General features: G+C 44.8%; 1 protein-coding gene across 2 annotated transcripts in view; it reads right to left on the minus strand.

Annotated features, from left to right (window-relative positions):
* The window catches only part of METAP1D (methionyl aminopeptidase type 1D, mitochondrial), a 1,009,135-nt gene that overhangs the window by 215,481 nt on the left and 769,839 nt on the right, over positions 1 to 23,815 (minus strand). For both annotated transcript variants that reach the window (XM_085645294.1, XM_085645295.1), the window contains exon 8: positions 19,471 to 19,634. In XM_085645294.1, coding sequence (XP_085501420.1) covers positions 19,471 to 19,634 — 164 coding nt within the window. The remainder of the gene's footprint in view (positions 1 to 19,470; positions 19,635 to 23,815) is intronic.

The following is a 23,815-nucleotide window of genomic DNA, read 5'->3' on the forward strand; positions in this document are numbered from 1 at the left end:
ACTTTGAGCATCACTGGGGTAGACAGTCAGGATGGGGCCAGACAAGTAACACCATTCAGAGCGGTGCACCTCATCATACACCGGACTCCGACTACTGGGGCTGGGCTGCCACACAGCCTGGCCCAAAAGAACCAGAGACATTCCTAGCAATGCAAACACGTACAAGAAGCCGATGAAGCAGACATCATCTGCCTACAGGAAACATGGACATTAATACTAACGTTGCTATCTGGCAATGCTGAATTTCATAAGCCCGCCAAAAAAAGATGCCAGTTCAGGTGGCCCGCGAGAGGAATATCCGCATACATCAAACACTCAACAAATCTAACTTCCTTCGATTTAAACAGTACCTCATTAATGCTCCAAGTAGGCACCCTAAAAGTCTTCATGGGTCTCGCTGGCCACGCACCAAAAATAATCATCAAAGTCTACGTCAATGCCCATGTCACGGGCATCCTAGAAAAATTGGTCCGGCTGATTTGCCACTTGGAAAAACTAATAACCCAGTAACCCAGCTCAGAAATCATATTACTGGGAGATTTCAACATACATCATCTGGGAGAGGATAACGCAAGTCTCAGGGTGCTCAGTGAATCAGTGAGATTTAACACCTTCCTGCAGATATATAATTTTGAATCAGCAAACACTCCATAGCTAAAAAGAACAATCTGTGGATTGTCTACCCACCCTCCTTAAATAATCAACCTACAATTGACTACGTCTTCCTGAGTCAGGGCTTAAGCAAACGCATTGCTAGTTATGAAGTGATTCAATGAAACAAGAGCGACCATACCGCCCTCCTGGTCTGGCTGGATGTTTCAGCTAAAGCCTGCAACCCCTTATGCACACTGGGAAGCACCAATGGTGAAGAATACTATAAACTCCTGGGGAGGATTAAATGGACAACCACGTCCATTTGGAAGTTTGAAAGTTGGAATGCAAACTAGGAAGGCTGGCCTCCAGGACATCTAACATCTGCTAACATCAAGGGCTGGTCCGGTCTTACACCAGAACTGTGTGCACTTTTACAAGAGAAACCTTTGACCGCAGCAAAAAACAACATAACTCACACACTCCGTCCAGCACCAGAGATTAACAAAAGCACACAGTACTTAAGGGCGAAACAAACAGCTCACAGGAAAATGAAAACTATCTCCTCAAAGGAACTGCTAAGGATACCTGCCAAGAAATATAAGTACCTTGTATGGGAGCATAGGAGGAAAGCAAAGGAGGCCAAGTGGATTACAATCTTTGATTTGATAGCTGACAATAAACACCAACAATTTTGGCACTATCTCAATACCTGATGCCAAGGGGACTGCAATGAAGGGAACTCGGCTCCAGCAAAGTTGAAGAAACTGACATAGAGATGATATGCGGTATCAACGGTGCACTTAGCACGGAGCGAACTAGCGCTCCATAACGTCCTGAATAGGATCAGAAAGGATGCCGCCCCTGGCCCCAATGGCCTACCAGGGTCATTGTTTAGAGAGGACATGCAGTTTTGGGCCTCAGCACTTGCGCCGTTGTATGCTGAATACAGGCTCCTTGAAGACGTCCCAGAGTCGTGGAGGGGCTTTCTTCTGCAACCTATCTTCAAGAAGGGCATCAACAATTATCCTAATAGCATTGCTGGATAATGAGCGCATAGCCTGTGCCAGCACACTACTGCAGGAGCTAGCAAACTGGGCCTCCACTGAGAGGCTATTACCCCTCTACCAAACAGGGTTGCGAGCAGGAGGGTCAACAGGGGACATTGTTGCACTCTCATATATAGCACATCAAACAGTAACCCATACATCCCCCCACACTTTTTGCCTGCTTCATTGACCACTCTGCAGCTTTTGACAGAGTCGTCCGGAACACCCTCTGACACAAACTAGAGAGGTGGAACATCTGCCCTAAATTACTGCCCGCCATCATGTCCCTTTACACCAGGACCTGGGTAAGGGCCAAGCTTATGGGGAAGACAGCGACTGCCAAAATCGTCTCTGATAAAAGGCTAAACCAGGGCTGTGTGCTGGCCCCACTGTTATTCAACCTATACGCGGCTGATTTGGGCATGGCCCTATCCAGTGTGTCCTTAGTCACCACAAGAATTGGAGACAAGAAAATCCATCTCATGCAATATGCAGATGATGTAGTGCTTTTAGACCACACGAAAGTGAGCCTACAAAAAGCCCTCAATGCCCTGAACACATATAACATAAAGAATGAGATTGTAGCTGGGGAAACAGAGGCTAGCGTGCATACAAAACTATAACTATCTGGAAGCATAGCTATGCGAAACTGGAAGACCAACACCACACCTACAAAAAATGAAGACCAAAGGGAGGATGGTTACAAAGGCACTAACTTAAACTCCACTCTCAATAGCCCAATGACCCTGTTTATAAGGACGGTGATCTAGGCAAAATTTCTCTCCTAGATCAACTACGTACAACAGGCATTCCCCGGCATGTTGGCAATAGAACTTGGAAAGATCAAATGCAGAGCTTATGAGAAACTTTTCTACCTTCCCTTCCACACAAGGAACATCTTGATCAGGCTTGAATTTGACCTCATTCAGCAAAATCTCGAATGCATGGCCGCTCTGGAAAAGTATTTTTACCAGACAACAGCCGCTCCCAACAACACCATGAAGGCACTCATAAAAACAATCTTCATAACTGGGACACAAACGCTATTAACTGCATAAGCATTAAATCAGCAATAAAAAAGGAATTATATTTTTGCTCGTGTCAACTAGATATGGAAGCTCTTCAGACAAAGGCCTCATACGACTCCTTACCAATGCCCCAAACAAATCATACAGACAAGCTCCATCAGGCAGAGGGAAAACGTGCCTTATATCAAATCCTATCAGCAAGACTAGTGCCACTCCCAATTAGAGAGTTGAATAAAACTTGGAGATCCTTTGAAACCATAATACAGTGCAGACTGTGCAATTAAAGAAGGGAATCTTTGGTGCACTTATTACTCTGCTGTCCGGCGCTCTTATATGACCGCCGAACCTTATTGAAGCCAATCCTCCTACATTAGGGCACTTGTTTAGCAAAAGAGGCAATTCATCTCTTATACAGCCTGGAAACTGTGGCAGACATGGCCAAGTTTGTTAAATGTATATTTATGCACACTCTTTGTTAAAGGGAAAAACAGCTAACAGTTCTACCCTAGCCCTGCCCACTGCCCAACTGTTGCTATATTGCACCAAGGATTTTTTAAAACATATATTTTGTTTATTACATCTGATGGTGTACATACTAAGAAAGCAATTGTACTGTTGTCGAGGTAATCTTATACAGAGGCTTTAAAATACAGGAGAAGAGTTGTACACCATCAGTGTGGTAGTCTGTGGCCCCCATATCCGGTTCAGAATACCTACCATAACCTCATAACCTATTTCTTACAAGTACATACAAGTGAAAAGAGAAAAGGGGAAGGCAAGGTAGGAGAAAAAAAGGAGGGGGGGGGGCAGGATTGTCACAATGTATAGAAAGAACTCCAATTAAAAAGCGAATCACACAATACCGTTCAAGAATTTGCTGCAAAATCACAAGTGCCCCTATGGTATCTCACTGTATAGAATATCAGCATGGCCCAAATGACATTAAATGGACAATATTAAAACAAGTGTCAGGAGTGAACATCGATAACCTATTGTCTAAATTTGAAGCAAAAACTATTATGTATCTAAATACTATTGAAAACGGATTAAACGAAATGAGCGAACTAAATCACTGGGTCTGATTAAAATTATGACAATGTTCCCCTTTTCCTTCTTTCCCTCAGTCTGGAGTTTTAGAGATATGTTTTCACGAATGTAGACCTTTGTACTTGATATTTTAAGAAATGAAACTTAGGTGGCCCCGGTGCATGGTGTATGGAGAGTAGACTTGAGGCAATATTCCGTTTACACTTAGACATCCACATTCTTGTCCCTCTTCGAGGTCTATGTAATGTTGTTAGCACTCTCACTTTAAGAAAATCCAGGAAGATGGTTTCTAACCGGAACTAAGGACATAGTCAGGCAGAATCATCTCCGCTTATATGCTCGGAAGAAGGTCCGCGCACGCCAGGGTCCCGACTATAACAACTTTAAACTCTAATGATGGTGCATATACGGCACATTGCCGATTAACTTCCATGACCGCAAAGGTATGGAAAATGATCCTTTAAGAAATTGAGTGCGCCGCGTTAACAATGCCCAGGAATAACGCCTCCCGTGCGCTCTGATAAACAGCGTCTTAGCCCACCATCACGAGCGTCTATACAAGTAGCACCGCGGTTGCCCTCGAACAAAGCTCCAGAAGCATTGCCCATCCTCGAACCGAGAAGTCCCTAGGCAGCACCCACACGCACAGGTTGCTAGCGTTCACAGGTACATGTGTGATTGATTCTCGCTTTGGGTGGTCCTGTGTGTTTTTCTAACCACGCGATTGATTCCTCTCCCGTTTTCCATTCTCTGTGGGAGCAGCTCTTATGAGCATGCAGGCTGATCAACATTTGTGGGTACCCTCTGGAAAATGACGCTGTATTTCGACCAATTGCATTAGTTAAACCACCTTGGCGTCACAATATGCACCTTGCACCTTCTTTTTTTTTCTCTTTAAAAATGGCCAGTACTCACCACGCCACTACTTTACCACATGGGTGTTGGGTCATATTTATATTTCCAACATCACGATACAATTCGTAGTAATAAGACATACACATCACATTTTTTTTAGGCCATGTGTTGTTCCAATCGTGGCATACAGAAGGTTCAAGCTGTTTAGAAAACTCCAGACTTGGTATGTAATACTTTTTCTATGAGGTACACGAGTTTGTAAATAGCACACTAAACTAGAGAGTTTCACTAGCTTTTTTCTCCCTTTCTTTCTTTCCCTTCCTTTTTTCCCCCTTTTTAACCACATATGTGCCACAAGTGCTCCTTTTCTAAAGATCCTTTCTGATAAAGTACCACCCTGATGAAGACCTTCGTTATAAGAGTTGCCAGCTAGAAGGTCGAAACGCGTTGGTAACATCCTTTAGAGAGGATTGCAAAAAGAACCTAGCAGCAAAGCCGGTCTCGGATTTAGACATTTTAGAGCCCACGACGTACGCCCTTTACTAGGTTCTTCTTCATAGTGCGACCCTCCTCTTTTTGGCTTAAAAAATCATTACATCGTGAGGACATCAATGACAGAAAGTCCCTGTAATGTATATCTAGATAGGAGTGTGGCTCCAATTTGTTTCGAACTGAATAAGCTATGTCTGTAAATAGCACGAAAATGTTTTATGTCTGTAAATTGTACATATGTGTGTCTATTGTAAATTTGCTAATTATGTATTGATTATGTCTTTGTTATACAAATCTATAGAACAATTTAGGCAAGAAAGGTATTGTCTAATTATACCCACACAGGGCTTTCATGTCTTGGAGTAAAATAATTCTATAAAGTGTTTGAATGTATTAAGTTACAATCCAGGGAAAAATAATACATTTGCCTGGTTTATAATTCAAATTTGAATTTATGGTGTCAGAGGTTACATGTTTTTGTATATAGAAAGAACTCCAAGGCATCAACAGTAGGTATAATCAATAGCTTAGTAATAGGGTTCGGGCAAAGAACAGAAGGCAATGCCACCACACCGTTTTCTCAACGGCTTCACTTGCAGGAGTGAGGGGAGGCATCTCATGCAGCTAAATTGCCATCATTCAAGCCAACAATGGCCACCACAGGTACCCGCTGCCGCAGGTAGGCCTCAAAAGGAACCCAGATATCTTTGGGGCGCGATCGAACAGGCATTAAGTCCCAATAGGCCGTTAGTTGGTCCTGGCGACCCCCACACATCGCGACCCGTCTCTTGCTCAGCAGGAGCAAAATTGCAGTTAACCTCCGCACCTCAAGGGGGGACATCTTTAACATACCCTAGTAATGCAACATGGGGGGTGCATTCTATTTGCAAGCCAAATATTTCACCTATGACATCCAAGACTGATTTCCAGTATCATTCTATTCCAGGGCATGCCCTAATCAAATAGATACAATTTTGCACCAAGGATATTAATTGCTGCCTGCACTTTATTAGATGTGTCCCTCATGACTGCACACTTTTGTAAAGATCGTAACTAGCTACAGTTGGAGGTCACAAATCTGAACCCATTTGCTAACCTCAATCTGGAATTTATTAACCCTCACATTATTTAGTGACTCGTATTCTAACCACCACTACATAATAATGACCCCAACAGTACCTTGCACTTTATTATACATATCCACTACGAATAGTATACACTTTGTACGTTTTTCATCAAAACTGCTTTTTATAGCGATATTTTGTAATCTGAATAGTATAAATTTGTAAAAAAAATTTAAGTAATCAAATAATAGCAACAAACAAACATTGAGTACACATGGCCCCAGGAACTGGGCACGGGCCCAAATCTATACCCTCAACTTAAAAATCCTTTTGTTTTAATTGACACACCCTTGTCTGTTGGACCGCAGTGAAATTAGGCTGTTTTTCACCTAAAATCCTTGAAGGTAATTTTTCTAGATCAGTGTACTACACACAGACGGCAAGGAGTACTAGCCATTGTTATGTCAACTTGCAGCTATGCTCAAGTGTATATCCGAACATGTACAGGGGTCGAGCTCAAAGATTACAGCAACTGTAAACATTGGCAGCAAATGCATCAGTAGAGCGCACCAGCTCTGAAGCAGCTCCACTAGGGGTGCGGGGGTCAATGGAGCAGCATATCATATTCAAAATTATTACATTTCACTCACAGAGTGCTGCAAGGAAAGGGTCAGAAACTCCTTCAAGCTTCTACAAGTTTTATTTTTTTAAACATTTTTAAAGAGTTTTATATAGCACTAGAAGGACCCGGGGATATCAGAGAGCTTTACATCAGCAAATGTTTACATCAAGGTAACAAGATATAACAACTCCGTGAGTGTTTGAACACCAAGGTAACGAGATAAATCAACTCAGGTAGGTCAGATCAAGGCAAGTCCATGGTAGGGTACAGGAGAGGAGAAGTTTCGGGGGAGGTCCACGGAGAGCTAGGTGGGGATGTTGTCTTGTTTGGCAATTAATGATTCACTAGTTGAGATGCCGGTTGATTAGATCTTTTAACTGTCTCTTGAAGCATGGGAAGGAGGGATTGGTCCTAATATGTATTGGTATGGAGTTCCAAATTTTAGGGGCTTTGTTTAAACAGGAGCGAGCCCAAGTTTTTTGGTTTTGGACTTTGGGCAGAATGAGGAGCATGGTATTTGAGCTTCTGAGGTTTCTTGTCTGCCCTGCCCTTTTGAGTTTAGAGGCGATATAGGTTGGTTTTGCGATGAATAGGGCTTTGTGGGTAAGACAGGCTGTTTAAAGCTGCAGCGAGCTTCAATCTGGAGCCATCTCAGATCTTTCAGGTCTGGGGAGAGATGGTCGAATTTCTTGATTCCTGTGACCATTCTGGCTGCTGCATTGAGAGTGTTGTATGCGGACGACACACAAGAAAACAAATTACTTACCTGTAACTTTGGTTCCCCAGTATTGGTAACTTTCATAGATTCTCATGCTTTGTATCATTCCCCGTCGTCGGAATGGGAGCCTCGGTAAATAAAAAATATATCATAACCATAGAAACAAAAGAGAAAATAGGCTTAGGCCTCCTCTCATTTTGTAGTATATCACCCTCTTTGTGTAAAAGAGCCCAAACTTTTGCCAGGACCAATCAGCACAGCCTCACCCCTTTGGAACCTTCCTGAGAGAGCTCAGAGCCTCAGATTTTCGTAGCCGTTGTGCAAACAGCCACTACCTCAGTAAACCGGCAGAGCTTTCCCAGGGGAGGTGGGTGGGCGCATGAGAATCTATGAAAGTTACCAATACTGGGGAACCAAAGTTACAGGTAAGTAACTTGTTTTCTTACCCCAGTATTGGAACTTTCATAGATTCTCATGCTTTGTATCAGAATAGTTAGCAGTAAATCACAAAAGCACATTTTGGTAGACACTTGGCCTTACATAACCATCTCAGTTTACAGTAAAAACTAGTACATGGTAATCAAGAAAAAACAATCATTACTGAACCAAATGTGCTTACCAGGATGGAGGGATTGTAGGGAAAGCTCACCTCTCAATGAAAAAGATTCCCGAGGACTGCTTGACCAACAGCAGCGTCATCTCGTCCCACCGACTCCAGGCAGTAGTGTTTCGTGAAGGTGTGTACACTGCCCCACGTTGCTGCCCTGCAAATGTCTTTGATAGCAACTCCAGCAGAAAGAGCCACTGAAGATGCCATCGCTCGTATAGAATGAGCACGGGCCCTTCTGTCCAAAGGTTTGCCCGCAGCCTGATGACAGAATTGAATTGCACTGGAGATCCAGCAGGAAATGCCACTGTTAGCGAGAGGCAATCCCTTCCGTGGTGCACTGTAGGAAATAAATAACTGTGTAGACTTCCTGAAAGATCGTGTGCGCTCGAGATAGAATTTCAGACATCTCTGGACATCCAAAGAATGCAATGTTCGTTCCACCTGGGTCGAAGGACGTGGAAAAAAGGAATTCAAAATCAAGGGTTCATTCAGATGAAAATCCGAAGGCACCTTCGGGATGAATTTTGGGTTGGTTCTCAATATTAGCACATCCTTTTTGAACTGCAGAAATGGCTCCACTATGGACAGAGCCTGGAGTTCACTAACCCTTCTAGCCGAAGTCAATGCTAAGAGGAGGGCTAGCTTCCAAGAGAGGAACTTCAAGTCCGCCCTGTGAATCGGCTCAAAGGGAGCTTTCATGAGCTGAGCCAGCACTAGGTTGAGCTGCCAGATCGGTGGAGGTGCTCGGACCGGAGGATACATCCGAAACAACCCTTTAAGGAACTGTTTTACAATCCTCGCGGACCATAGAGATGGCCCTGATGTCTTTCGTCGAAAACGGGATATGGCAGCCAGATGTACCTTGACCGAAGAGTGCGCCAAACCTGATTTAGCCAGCGACAGGATGTAAGGCAAAACCTGATGTGGCAGGGATATATAAGGATGGAGTTTATTCCTCTGGCACCACAGACAAAATCTCTTCCATTTTGCCCTGTATGTCTTATTAGTGCTTGGCACCCGCGCCTGAGAAAAAACATGCCTGCACTCCCTGGAGAGATTCAGATGACGGAATTCTCTGTATTCAGGAGCCACGCTGTCAAGTGTAGTGACTTCGGATCCGGATGGAGAACCTGTCCCTGATCCCGCGACAACAGAGATGGAATCAGCGGCAAGCGAATTGGGCGATCCTGGGAGAGAAGCAGGAGTTCCGTGAACCAGAACTGCCGGGCCCACGCTGGAGCAATGAGAATCATCTTGCACGGTTCCGCCCTGACCTTCCTGAGAACTCGAGGAATGAGAGGAATGGGAGGAAAAGCGTAGCAAAATGCGCCGAACCAAGCAATCGAAAGGGCATTCCCCAGAGATCCTCGATGGGGAACCTTGCTTGCGTAAAAACCGACATTTGGCGTTCTCCGGGGACGCAAAGAGGTCTATGTTCGGAGTACCCCATATCTCGAACACTCCCTCCAGCGTGGCTTGGTCTAATTCCCACTCGTGAGTCACTTCCGTCTGACGACTCAGAGCATCCGCCGTGATGTTGAGGCAACCTGCTAGGTGCTCGGCTTGTAGGGTGATCTTGTGAGAAATCGCAAAATCCCAGATTGTCTGAGCTTCCTTGGACAGAGTTTGCGATCTTGTTCCCCCTTGCTTGTTGATATAGTGCATGGCCGTCGTGTTGTCCGTCCGGACCAGCACTGCACGATTCTGAAGTCTGGGAAGGAACGCCAGCAAGGCTAAGCGAATAGCCATCAGCTTGATGTGGTTTAGGCTCTGCGCTGGACTCCAGTGACCGTTGATTTGAAGCTCCTGGAGCACCGCTCCCCAGCCTTCTAAGGAGGCATCTGTGGTCACCACCATAGGAGAAGGAGGAGTCCGGAATGTTAATCCTACTGCAATGTTCTCCTTTACCAGCCACCACTCGCAGGCCTTGCGCATACCTGGTGTTACCCACACCTTGTCGTTGAACGACCCTTCTGCCTGGCGCCATTGTTTGTCTAACTCCTCCTGCAGAGGACGCATATGAAGCCTGCAATGCGGTATTAATGGTATGCAGGATGATATCGATCCGAGTAAGGACTTGTACCGGCGAACCGACACATTTTTCCTCTGCAGCACTTGACGAGCGGAGGCGATCAGCTTGCGTTGACGCTCCTCCGACGGACGAGCGGTGCATAGTGTCGTGTCCAGAATAGCTCCAAGGAACCTTTGCGACCTGGAGGGTATCAGCACCGACTTGGACCTGTTGAGCTGAAGACCCAAGTGGGCGAACAATTTAATGCAAGTTGACACGGCTTGAGAAGTTGCATTGAGCGATGGAGCCTTGACGAGCCAGTCGTCCAAGTATGGGAACACTTCTAAGGATTGCTTTCTGAGAAAAGCAGCGACTGGTGCCAGCATCTTCGTGAATATCCGAGGTGCAGACCGAAGGCCAAACGGAAGCACCTTGAACTGGAAATGGCTCTTGCCTACTGTGAAGCGTAGATATTGCCTGTGAGCTGGGTGGATTGGAACGTGGAAGTACGCATCCTCTAAATCCAGGGACGCCAAAAAATCGCCCGGATTCAGTAGACGGAGAATATCCTGGAGAGTGACCATCCTGAAGGAGAGCTTGATGAGATAGGTGTTGAGCTCCCTTAGGTCTAGTATAGGACGCCACGTATCTTCCGTCTTCCGAACCAGGAAGAACCTGGAATAGAAACCCTTGCCCCTCTGTGAAAGAGGTACCGGCTCTATCGCCCCCTTGATGAATAGTTGGTGGGCTTCGAGATGTAACAGTCGGAGATGTTTTGAGGGACGGGCGTCCGGAGCTCTTGTTGGAGGAAGATCTTGGAATTCCAACGTATGGCCACTCTGAACAATATTCAAAACCCACCGGTCCGATGTTATAAGGACCCAGCTGTCCAGACAATAGGAGATCCTGCCCCCAACCGGTGTCCTTGGTAGGGGAGGAACAGTAGTCAGAGCCAGGAGGCCGCTATTGCCTCTTGGCATTGTCTCGTCCCTGACGATTCTGACGTCCTCTCTGGGACTGACGAGAGAAAGACGCCGATTGACCTTGGCGTTGGTTTGAGTACTGACTCTTATATGATTGTCCTGACTGCGTTGAATACTGACGCTGGTTGCCTCTATAAGAAGAGAACCCTCGTCCACGAGCTCCTCTGAATGGAACCTTGCGATAATTTAAGGATCCTAAGGACTTTGTTGTGTCCGTGTCCTTCTTTATGCTTTGCAGGGCCTCATCGACATGCTTGCCAAAAAGCATGTCCCCGTCAAATGGAAGGTCCAGGATCTTATTTTGGACCTCCTGACGGAACCAGGTTGCTTTTAACCAGCCTTGACGGCGCAAGACCGCTGACCCTGCCAAAGCCCTGAAAGCGGTAGAGGCTATGTCCATAGCACAGTCAATGACTTCAGAAGAACATCTCTCTCCTTCCATGAGAACCTGCTTGGCCTCCTCCTGACTCGAATCTGGTAGTAGATCCATAAACGGCTCCATGTCGCACCACATTTGGCGGTCGTATCTGCCTAGAATGGCTAATGAATTTGCCGCCCGAACCAACAAACTGGCCATGGTGGAAAATCTCTTCCCTACATTGTCCAGCTGCCTGCCATCCTTATCCGGAGGTGTAGTCAAAGGTGTTGACGGATTCTTGGACTTGCTTTGTGCGGCCTGAGATATCACAGAGTCAGGCTTTGGTTGTCCTAGAAGACATGCAGGACTGCCCTCAGGGGCCTTGTATTTCTTCTCCAGCCGGGGAAGAACCGGGATGACCGTAGCTGGGTTCTGCATAATCTTGATTCCCTCATCCCACACATGCTCAATGATGGGAATTGACCTGACAGACTTTTTATACTGTGCCTTAAAGTCATATAGAAAACAGTCCGACTGTTCCACTGTAAGAGGCAGACCAAACCTTGTGGATGCACGCTCCATAAGATTATGGAACCCCCCAATATCTGTCGGAGGCGACACGTTCGTCTCCCGCCCTGCAGCATCCGGATCTTGCATTCCAGTGTCATCAGGATCCACATCCAGATCCCCTGGATCAGTTAGTGAGACCACGTGCCCCTCATCGTCGTCATCCGTATCCACATCCTGTGTATCCTCATTGGTAGGTTCCGGACACGAAGTCTGAGGAACCACTACTGGTACCACCACTGGTGAGGTACGCGGTATGTCTTTAGGAAGAGGTGGCAAGTCCACTGCCGTCCCTCGCGGAACCACTGATGTAGATGGGTGCACTGGTGGAACGTCAGGGTGTGATGGAAATCGAGCTCTGTAGTCCTGCAACATCATCTGCAAGTCCGTAACCAGAGCAACTGGTAAAGCTATCATGTCTTGTCTCAAAGTGCGAGGATGTACTTCCTGTTGAACATATTGTTGATCCTCCTGCTCCTCTTGACCATAATACTCCTCAGTATCAGTCTCTTGCTGCTTTACATGCAGATCTGAGGGACTGTAGGCATCCCCATACTGCTCAACCTCATCCTCGTCCTCCGACTCCTCTAGAAGCATAGATGGTGGTAAAGGCGTAACCCGCCTAGGTGAAGTCATGTCCGGTGTAATTTTCAACCTCTGTATTGAAAATCCTGAATTTTTAGCCGTCGACGGAGTCGTCGTCGAAGGAATCCCAAGCGTCGACGGCACGGTAGTCTTCGTCGACGGAGTGTGAATCGTCGTCGACAATGAGGTCGTCGACGATGCTTGAATCGTCGTCGACGGTAGGATCGTCGACGGAGCCTTTTTCTTCGTCGACGGCAAGCTCGTCGACGGAGCTTTCTTCATCGTCGACGGGACAACCGTCAATGGTCTCGTCGACGAACTCATCGTCATCAGCATCGACGACGATGTCGCCGTCGTTGTCATCGTCGTCGTGGTCTTCGTCGTCGACACCGCCGTCGAAGACGAGAATGAAGCTATCGTAGACGATGAAGCAGAAGCAGACATCGTCGACGGTCCCGTCGACGAAACCAAGGAAACAGTCTTTACTATGGAAATCGTCGTCGACGTACCTGCTTTAGTCAGCGTCGACGGACGCTGTTTCTTCACCGGAGCCATCTGTGGAGTTCCTGCAGAGTGTTTCTTCGCAGGCTTTTCCTTTTGGGACGGAGGAGAAGATATAGAAACCTCCTTTTTGTCCCTAGAGGCTGTGTCCACACCAGCAGCCTGTCCCTGCCTCTCCTTTTCACTTCCGTGAGGAGATTTCATGGGACCAGCCTCCTCAGACCTTTCAGAGATCCCGTGAGGGGCTTTGACAGGGGGTTCCGCAGAGATGGAGGGAGATGACCTACCCCTCTTCTTTGATCTCCTGGAGGAGGTGCCAGAAATCGAATCCTCCTCATCTGAAGAGAGAACCTCCTTCCTGGTCTTCAGCTTTTGCAGCCATGTCAGCAACCGACCTTCTCTGTCCCGCAAAGTCTTGGTAGATAAGGTCCGACAAATCTTGCAGTCTGTGGCCTTGTGTTCCGGGTATAAGCAGTAAATACAACTCTCATGCTTATCCTCAATGAAAAGTCTCTTCTTTCCACAAGAAGCACAGGGTCTGAATAAGGCTTTCTTTTCCTTTTCTGACATAATGTCACTATAGATGTTAAAATTTAGATTTCTAAAAGAAAAATTTGAGAAAACTGAGCAGAGCTCAGTGGAGACTCCCTAGCACAACGTGCGGTAGAAAAATCAGAGGCTCTGAGCTCTCTCAGGAAGGTTCCAAAGGGGTGAGGCTGTGCTGATTGGTCCTGGCAAAAGTTTGGGCTCTTTTACACAAAGAGGGTGATATACTACAAAATGAGATGAGGCCTAAGCCTATTTTCTCTTTTGTTTCTATGGTTATGATATATTTTTTATTTACCGAGGCTCCCATTCCGACAACGGGGAATGATACAAAGCATGAGAATCTATGAAAGTTCCAATACTGGGGTAATTGTTGTTCACTTGTGAGAAGGGTGCTGAGTTTAAAGGCAATGTGATCAACACCTGTCTCTAAGAGGTTTTCTCTTGGCTCAGACAAAACCAACTGAAGTGTAACTCTGAAAAGTCAGAGATTATCTTCTTCGGCTCCCATCCCTGTGAAGCATGGCACAAATGGTGGCCGCAGGACATGTCTACCCCCACATCTTTGGTCACCACGGTGAAAAATCTTGCGGTCAAATTGGACTCCGCCCTCTCTATGAAGGTTCAGATCCAATCAGTGGCTGGGACCTGTTTTGGGGTATTGCGAATGCTGAGGAACTTTCTCCCCCAGCTCCCAGTCTCGAGACTGGATTATGTAAATTCCCTGTACTTGGGCCTCCGGGACTATTTACGACTGCACGTGGTCCAGAATGTGGCGGCCAGAGCCATTTTTCTGGCAGGACCTAGGACACGCACGACCCATCTTCTATCTTCCTTACACTGGCTTCCGGTTCGGAAGAGGATACATTTCAAAGCATTAGTTTTGGTCTTCAAAGCCTTTCATAAGATAGGAGCCCCTTACCTTAGGGAAAGATTTCAGCACTACACACCTCAACGAACCTTGAGGTCCTCTGCCCAGCTCCTGACCTCCATTCCAAAGGTCCTGCTCTCCCTGGTAGGGGGCAGACCTTTTCAAGTGGTGGCCTCTCGCCTGTGGAATAGCCTACCTCTTTCTCTTAGACAGGTGCAGGATCTCCTCACCTTCAGGAGAAAACTAAAAACATGGCTTTTCCAACATTAGATCCTGGCCGGCTTCCGCTTGGGTGCTCTCTGTTAGTTGTTACGTGGTTTTTCTCTTAGCTCCGGGAGACTCCAGGGAGTAGCCGTGTGCTTTACAAATACCAACTAACATAACATAACAACATAACAGTGGTTCTGATGGGTGCAAGGTGAGATTTGGCAGAGTCTGTGAGAGACGCATTCCTGTAGTTTAATCTAGACAGCAATATCACTTTTGTGGCAAATTTGAGATCTTCCTGCGGTAGGTAGGGTTTGATTTTGTTCAGAAGTTTCAAGGTTGAAGAAGCTACCCTACACATTGTTTTTAATATGATCTTTCATGGTCAGTGTGGAGTCCAGAGTGATCCCTAGAGACTTGATAGAGTCAGCTAGTGAGAGAGAACAGTTGAAAGCATCTATGGCATTTATCCATTCTAGCTTCTGGGTGGGCTGCTTTGTATTTGATATGAATAGAATTTCCATCTTGTCTTGGGTGTTTGCGAGATAACCAGTGTTGTACTTCTTTGAGGGTAGCATTTAATCATTGAATGTCTTCAAGCGAGGAGATTTCTATGTAGAGCTGGTTTTTGTCTGCAAGTAAATGGAAGGGGATTTTAGCTTGGTTGGGGATGGATGTGAGAGGTTCCATGTAAATATTAAATAGTGTGGGCAAGAAGACAGAGCCTTGGGGGACTCCCCTGGCGCTGTCGTATCTGAGATCTGATTGTCTATTTCTATTTTCTGATTGTGGTTATGTAGAAAGGATGCAAACCAGCGTGTGGTCGACTGAATCGAAGGCCGCTGATAGGTCTAGGAGGATGAGTAGGCAGCATTGGTCTGTATCCAGGGACTTGTGTAGTCTATTATGTTCAGAATGGCTGTTTCCGCGCTGCATCCTTTTCTGAAGCCCGATTGGTGGAGGTCCAGAAGATTTTTGTTTTCGATGTGTTGGTCAAGGTGTGCAAGAACGCATCTCTCTAGGGTTTTGGCTAGGAAGGAGAGAATGAAACTGGTCTGAAATTATTGAGGTCGTCGGGTCTGCTCACGGTTTTTTGATTCTTGGCGTGACTTGACCGAGGTTGAGACAGTCTGGTATTACTCCAGTTTTCAAGGAGCTGTTTATTATCTTAGTCCATAGGGGTGTTAGGGCATGGTTGAATTTTTTTGCCAGGGAGGTTGGGAGTGGGTTCTCAAAGTGGGAGGAGGGTTTGGACACAGCCAGCAGAGAAGATATGTCTTCCTACGTGAGTGGGTTGAAAGTCTTCCAGCTTCTCTGGTTTATGTAGAACCCTGGGGTTTGGATGCTCTCGATGTCATCCTGAGGGGTGATCGCTGCTGAGAAGGGCGTGGAGTGAGAATGGGGTTGTTGTCTTCACTTCTGGGGGTGGGGTCCCCGATTGTGGGCTGTTTATGATTGAGTGAGAGCTCTATCTTCATGATTTTATTATTGAAGGTAGCACATTTTTCACATCATTCTTTGGATATCTGAGGGCGTTTTATGGCTGGCTTGGAGGTTTGTTGATTGATGACGTTAAAGAGCTCTTTTGTACGGTTTGGCCTTATCTAGAGTGTTGCGGAAGAAGGAGGCTTTTTCATTCATTAAGTGCTTTTTGTAGTTTCTGCGTTCCCTTCTGAGCTGGTCCAGGTGGGCTGTGGATGGGTTTGCTTGTGAAGGTCTTAATGCTGCTCTCAGCTGTCGCCTTTCCGTGTTGAGGTCTTTGTTGAACCAGGATCTCGAGGGAGTCTTTCCCAACTTTTTCAGTTTCAGAGGTGCTACTTAGTCAAGAATGGAGGACATTTTGGGTTTGTAGTAGATGGTGAGTTCTGTTGTTGAGAGGTTTTCTGATGAGGGGGGCAGTAGAGACGCCATTTTTTCTTCGAGGTCTTGTAGAGGAACTTGTCTGATGTTTCTCTTCCATTGGAGAGTTTTTTGTGTCCGAGTTGGTAGGGAAGATACCTTGTTGAAGTGAAATAAGACGAGGTGATGATCCGACCAATGGACAGAGAGAATGTTGTCAATGGTTAGTATAGCTTCCTGAGCTATGATGGCATCCTGGGTTGCACCTAATGTGGGTGCTACCTTTGTAATGCTGGGAGAATTTGTTACTGAGTAATAGGTCATTCAGTGATTGGATTATTGTATTGCTTTTATCGATCCAGTGAAGGTTGAGGTCATCTAGGATGATGTTGTGAGAATGTGAGCGTGAGCAGAGTGCAATCGAATCTGTTAGGTGTTCGCCAAAGGATAGTGTGTTGCTCGGTGGGTGTTAGAGGAGGTGACAGTTCATTGTTGTGTTGTCTTTCACCCTTATGGTAGAGTCGAAATGTGTGAATGTATTGTAGGAGAAGGTATCTGTTTCACTCACGTTGATGTAGTTTTTATGGATAATGGCGATGCCGCCTCCATTGTGGTCCTTCTGGTCTTTCCTGATGATCGAGAATCCTGGTGGAACTAGCATGCCTTTGATCGGGTAGGAGGAATCATTTAGCCATGTTTCTGTAAGGAATGCGATATCAACATTTTGATTTAAGATTGTTTCTGCTTGCATGTCTTGTTGCCGATCTGCAATTTATGAGCATGCATTTGATCTCTCAGTGGTTAGTCAGATATTGTGGGGTTGAGGTCAGTGGCATATCGATGAGGTGCGTTGGTGTGGGGTTTCTTCCTAGTCACGTAATAACCTGGATTTTTGATGAGGGGTTGTTCCGCTTAAATGCCGGGCTGTAGGATTTGGCTAGCTCCGCCGCCTCACTCAGTGACATCATGAAGGGTTGTTCTTTTAGGCATTAGGGCTCTGTTGTTGAGGGGTGCTGTTGTCCAGCTGCCTGGTTGTGTCTTCGCTCTACTTATGAGTGTGTGCTGTTGCATGTTGGTGAGAGTGAGGGTGCTGGGTGGGAAATGAACCTATGTTTAGGTTTTTTGTGATGAGGTTGAGCCCTTGTAGTAGTCTTTCTAGTTGGTTCTCTATGCAACTTAGTCTCTCATTTAGTTTATGCATGAACATTGGGAGTGCGGGTGGTCGTTTCTTGTTGAACTGGGGAAGGCTGTCTCTAGTCTGTGTTCCCGAATTGGAAAGTCGCTTTATGTTGTGGGAGGTAGGGTTGATCGGAGTCCTTGAGTGCATGCCGATGTGAGCTGGAGTCAGGGAGTCAGTGCGGGAGCAGTTGGAGATGCCGCTTAGTTCTTTGTTAATAGCGGTGGGACTGGTGAGTGAGTCGTGTCGGTCCCTTTGGGATGATGTCCTAAATGCATTGGTGTGCGCAGAGGGTAGGCAGTGAGGTTTGGGGTCATGGGCAGCTTTGCCTACACCCTGAGAGGTCCGGGGGGGTTAGAAGGGAGTGAGGACTGTGAGGGGGAGTTGGTGAGGGAAAGTTGGAGGGTTGGGGAGTGGAATTGATCTGACCTAAGCTGGTGCTATGATATTAGCTAGTGGGTGGGTCCACGATATTTTGCGCTCTAGGTGTAGTCATGCGGATCAGTGACCTCCACGTTATATTGAGTTCTGTCCCAAGTGGGGAAGGGGTAAGGTGTATTGTTAGGGAGTAAGCTGAATTTGTGGTGTGAGTGTTTCGGTGAGGTGAGAGTGAGTGGTAGGGGAGAGAGTGGGGTTCATGGTGCTGCTCGTGAGTGTATTATTTTGTTTTGTGTTCTGTGAGGGAGAGTGGCTAGAGAGAGAATGCATTTGCGGCCTTGATATGTTATCATGGGGAATATGGATTAAAAAGTTCGTAGGTTGGCATCATAATTTACTTGTATCATGATGGTCCCGTTTTTGGAGATGGTCGTGGTGGCTTTGCCTTTAAACATGGGTGAGTTAGAGATTGTTTAATTTGCGTCCATGTGGAGTGTTAGTGGTTTCAGTAATGTGTAAGTAATGTGTAAGTATTGTGCTGGGGTTGCAGTCCATTTCGCAGGACAGGTGGTGAAGAAAATGAGGTCTGTTTTCTTAGCACATTTATAGGTGTTGTGGTAGAAGTCCTCGATGAGTACTTCAGGGTGTTGCTTAATCAGTTTATGTTTGAAGTTTTGGGTTGCTGTGGTAGAAAGGTTGGGGGGAAGGGTGATGGTGAAGGACCGTGATGATTCAAGAGGGAAGGAGGTGTAGGGGAGGTGCAGCGCAACACTGTTGTGTGGGAAGGCATCTTTGCTTGGTCGGGGGAGGTGCAGTGTGGTGGCGCTGAGTAGTAGGGCATCACAGCTAGTCCTTTACTCAGAGCCGAGGCAGCCACAAGTTCTATAGTCAGAGCCCAGGTAGAGGTCACTAGTATCATGTTTCTGTCTAAAATCGTCCTTATCTTCCCCAGGCTACGAAACATTCAGAATATGTAATTGCTTCCAAAACAGTTAAAAGCATGACTGCTCACCAAATATCAAGTTACTTGCTTTTAACCAATGGACACACTAGGGTAGGAATATGTTCTGTAGCTTACTACCTACAAGCTACTGGTTGGCACTGTGCACTGCTCTAAAATCAAATGTAACTACAAAGTCTACGGAAAGTGCTGCTAACACTAATATCCGAGTATTCCTACGTTGTTTTACGCTGTCCTCAGAACACTTATCATTTTTACATAAGAAAACGTTTTTGCTCAGATATTAGCAATATAACCTGGCAGCTCAGATACTGATACCTGGCACAACTGCTCCTTCTGAATCACAGCACACCAAACTCCCAATAACTGTTGGCCACCCTGTCAACTCCCTATTTGCCATTGTGGTTTACCTGATTGTGTTTCCAATGACAGAAAAGGGTGCCCCTGGTCTGCAGGCTGCAATTGCTTCATCTCGGCATCTTCTTGCAACCTCCACTAATTTCTGACCACTTTTATCCACATTGCCTACCAGGTATGTTTCCGAAGTGTCACCATGAAAGCCACCGTAAAACACCTGCAGAGAGATTTAAGTTACATTTAAACAACATATAATTAATTGGTTATTCGCATCTTCCAATTAGTATCAAAAGTCAGTTTATCTGCAGGTCATATTCTTTCTAATAGAACCTTCCAACGATCCTATTAACAAGAAAAGGTTCCAAATCCAGAAATGCTCCGCTCTTGTACTGCCTCTAGTGTATTTTTATATAACGTTTTATTTGTTATTTAATCTATGTATATAGTGTAGTTCTACAAACTATAACTATTACTTGACAACAAAACAGAATCAGCATTTGCTATGTGAAAAAAGGTACAGGTCAAATATATTAAACATAAACAAAGCAAACTGCTAGAGATAAATCTAAGATATGTTCAACAATAAAGGGCAAAGTGAGGCTATCCGTTCTGATACCTTTTCTTTGACTTACTGAAAATAACAAGTAAAGGCGATCCAATGCTTATGCTATCCAAGTCACTGATACAATGGTCTGGAGGATTCATTGTGGCCCTAAATAATTTTTTCTTGTACAGAAAATAAATTAATGTATAAAAGTTATTCAAAGATGCCCGACAGCTGACCTATATTTCTGGGGCACCAACTCACACAACACTTTTGCGATTTGAGGAAAGGACATCCACAACAACAAGAATATGTGGGAGACCTTTCAGTACTACCCAAACAAAATCAGTATGACAGACCCCTTATTATTCTTTTATTCTTTGTGCGATCTAATTCAGTTTTTCTTTCTTCTAAAACAATTACAACACAAACATAGGTCAACCAAGATCACAGTCTACACATTTTAAAAGTCATACCATGTTAAATAACATGTACAGAACATGATTACATATATTACATGATGATTAATTCTATTTGGAGATGTTTCAATCAGTACCAACTTCTGTCCATGATGCTGAAGCATCAAAATCCTTACTGTTAAGACTAAGGAATTTTCCTTCTGTATACACCTTCTCTATAATTGAATACAATGTGGTTGGGACATAGGTCAGATGAAATCCAGACATTTAGAGAAATGAGGGGCGGGTCTTTCATCATATAGATATCCTTGGGCCTAAATGTAGAAGGTAGGCTAGAAAAGTAGATGTCCACAGTTTCATTACAATATATTAAATCTGAAAGCTAATCTATCTCTTTGGGTATGGGGCCTCTACCACATCATATTACCACAGGGCAAGGAGCGGAGATAGTCAGCAGATGGTTTATTATTTTAGAGAGGGTTCTAAAGATTTGGTACCAGTAATCCAGAATCTGTTGACATGCACATGATAAGTGAAAATATCTGGAGAAGGTTGTGCTACATCCAGCCCAATTGCTCAAGGCCAACCGGGGTACAATATTTTTAGGCTGTACGGTTTTAGGTTTAAACGTATAATAACTGATAAAACCCCAATGAAAGAGAAATAGCCCTCACCAGTGAAAACATATAAACACCTGCATAACCACAAACTAAATGCCATTCAAAGAAAGGAAAAAGAGAGGGAAAGAGTCATTTTTGTTCTTCCTCAAGGGGCCAATACAATGTAACTTTGTTATACAAGCTAGCAGTACAAAAGTCTGGGCTAACATTCTGCTTGAGTTTTGTTGTTTAGGGATGCCACTAAAATATTGCTTCTTCTCCCTTTTGTTTTTTTCAGTTTTGTGGTCTTTTTTCTAAAGATGCAGGGTTTAGAAGCATGTTTTATGTCTTGTTTAATTATTTTATAAACTGTATAGAATCAGGAAATATCAAAAACATATTTGATATTTTGACAGCGTTGGACTCTTTCACTGATAGATGAAATGGCTGGCTTCATAAGACTCTTTCCTAATATGTATCATCACATTTACCCACAGAGAGTGGGTAAAAACCCTTAATACATCAGCCCCCAGTTTCTAGTGAGTCGTATTTATAGTAGGCGAATTGCCAACACCTCAGGCTTCAAATATTCAATGCAAGGTATAGTGACAAGTATATGTGAAAAGAGCGCTATCACCAAGCATCTGGGATAGTGGTTAAAACATGACACCAGACTTTTGGAAAACATGGAATGCAGTGTCACTTGGAATAGTCTGCAAAAAAGGTTCTTTCAAAGTTCAACAAAGATTGGAGTTATATTGTTAGTATTTGCAGTGATTCAGCTATGTATATGAAAAAGTTGTGTGATGGCCTGTTAAAATCGATACCTGAGCTGAAGTGCTTCCCTGTAAGAGATCCATGCCACTTGCTAGATGATATGCTGAAAACATCTTTACAATGAGGAATGCTATTGACTTTTTAGTCCATTCTGGTGCACAGTTTTCTCATGCACAGGAACTAAAATGCAAATATTTATCATTTCGTGCTTTGTGCGGCATCAAAGAAAGAGCCATCTCAACTGTGTCCCTTAGCTGATGGGTCTCAGTCCAAGGGGCTATGAATGCTATATGATCCATGTGGCACACGTTTACAGAATTGTTGCTGAGTGATGATGCCAAAGGCAAGAAATGTGAGGATCTTTGGTCACATATTGATAGTGATGTGAAAAAGGTACACTCTACTGCATTCTTAGATTTTTACAGGAAAACATAACTGCTGTAGTAGACATAATAGAAAAAACTAGAGTCTGAAAACACCCTTGTCTGCCAAGTGTTCAGCATTATTGGTGTAGATGTGAAACATCTTCTTGAGAGTAGGCTGGGCGACACATTTAGTGATTTTGGCACTGCAAAATGTCCCAGATTAGAGTACTTGCCACTTGGTAAGCAAAGCAATGGTGAAGAGCAATTCAGGAACTTTTAGTTTACAATGTATGAGAAATGGCTTCCAATGATGCATAGAAATGTCCCTTCGCCAACCATGACATTTGAAGTCAATGAAACCTCGCTGTGGTACTCTGTTCAAGATCTAGATCGCTTCTGTAAATGGGAATTTCCTCCGTAGTATCAAAAGTACTACTTCATTTTTGACCGCTTCAATAACTCTCAGGGCATAAGCACCCAGATCACCGCAAATGTTGCACAACAAGCCCTGAGAATCGCAATCTTCAAGTGGACCAGTATTGGCATGGAAAGCTATGTCAGTGGACAGAGTTAACAAATTGTGTACTGGCTGTTTTGGCGTTGCCCATCTCAAGTGCCAATGTTGAGAGAGCCTTTTCACAGAAGTTTACATGGGAAGAAAAGAGCGAGCGCACATGACCAAAAGCTCACTGAAGAAGTATTGCATGGTGTACTACAATAAGTTTAATTTGCAAAAATCTATTTGGACCTCATATACTCTATACTTACACTGCCTATGTACCATGCGCTAACAGTGCATAAAACAAGCAATAATAAAAGCAAGACGTTCCATAAACACCGGAATATCACTGTTTCTGTGTAACCACTGATTACCATTGCTTTTTTAAGGTATTGAAATCACTGGAAAAAAAACACCAGAATTTACCAAAAATAGAAACTGAAAACAGGAAAGCCTAAATATATTCAATGCAGAAATTTATTGTTTAAATCTTTTTATTGATTTTCAAGAACAGAGAACAACAGCAACCACCTACATACATAGGGCGGAGGAGAATAATAACTCTTCAGAAATGAGAATGGAGAAGAATAGAAGAGGGACAAATTATAAGTAAGAAATGGGGAAGGAGAGAGCTCAACAGCCAAACAGAAGGGTTGCCACATTTCAGTGAGTTACTCCTAGGTCTGTGCCTTGTATAACATGGTTAAACAAAATACTCCTCAGTATGGACCGCCTGAGTGAGGAAAGCATGCGTAGGAATACTGGACATGTAGGTTTGAAATACTCGCTCACTTGGAATTTGATGGTTGAGCCCCATGTTCTATCAAAACGCTGCAGCATGCACGTGGCTCCTGCTGTCAGTTTTTCCATACACACAAGTTTCCACATTTTGTACTCCAAGTCCAAGTGGGTCGGCACTGCCCTTGTGCCCCACTGGGATAAAAGAATTTGCTTGGCTGACCCCAAGGCCAAAGCAATAGCTCTTCCACGACAAGACCTTAGGGGGTAAGTCAGAATGTTAGGTAAGCCAACAATATGTATCTTGAGAATCTAGGCAGCTCCGTCTCATAGATGTTATCGATGTCCGATAGGACGGCTGACCAAAACTGCTGGATTTTTGGGCAGCCCCACAGTAAACGTGTTAAGGTGCCCTCCTGTCCACATTGTCTCCAGCACAGTGGGTCCCCGCCTATCC

Source organism: Triturus cristatus, chromosome 3_1, assembly GCF_964204655.1.
Source record: "Triturus cristatus chromosome 3_1, aTriCri1.1, whole genome shotgun sequence".
NCBI classification, from domain to species: domain Eukaryota; kingdom Metazoa; phylum Chordata; class Amphibia; order Caudata; family Salamandridae; genus Triturus; species Triturus cristatus.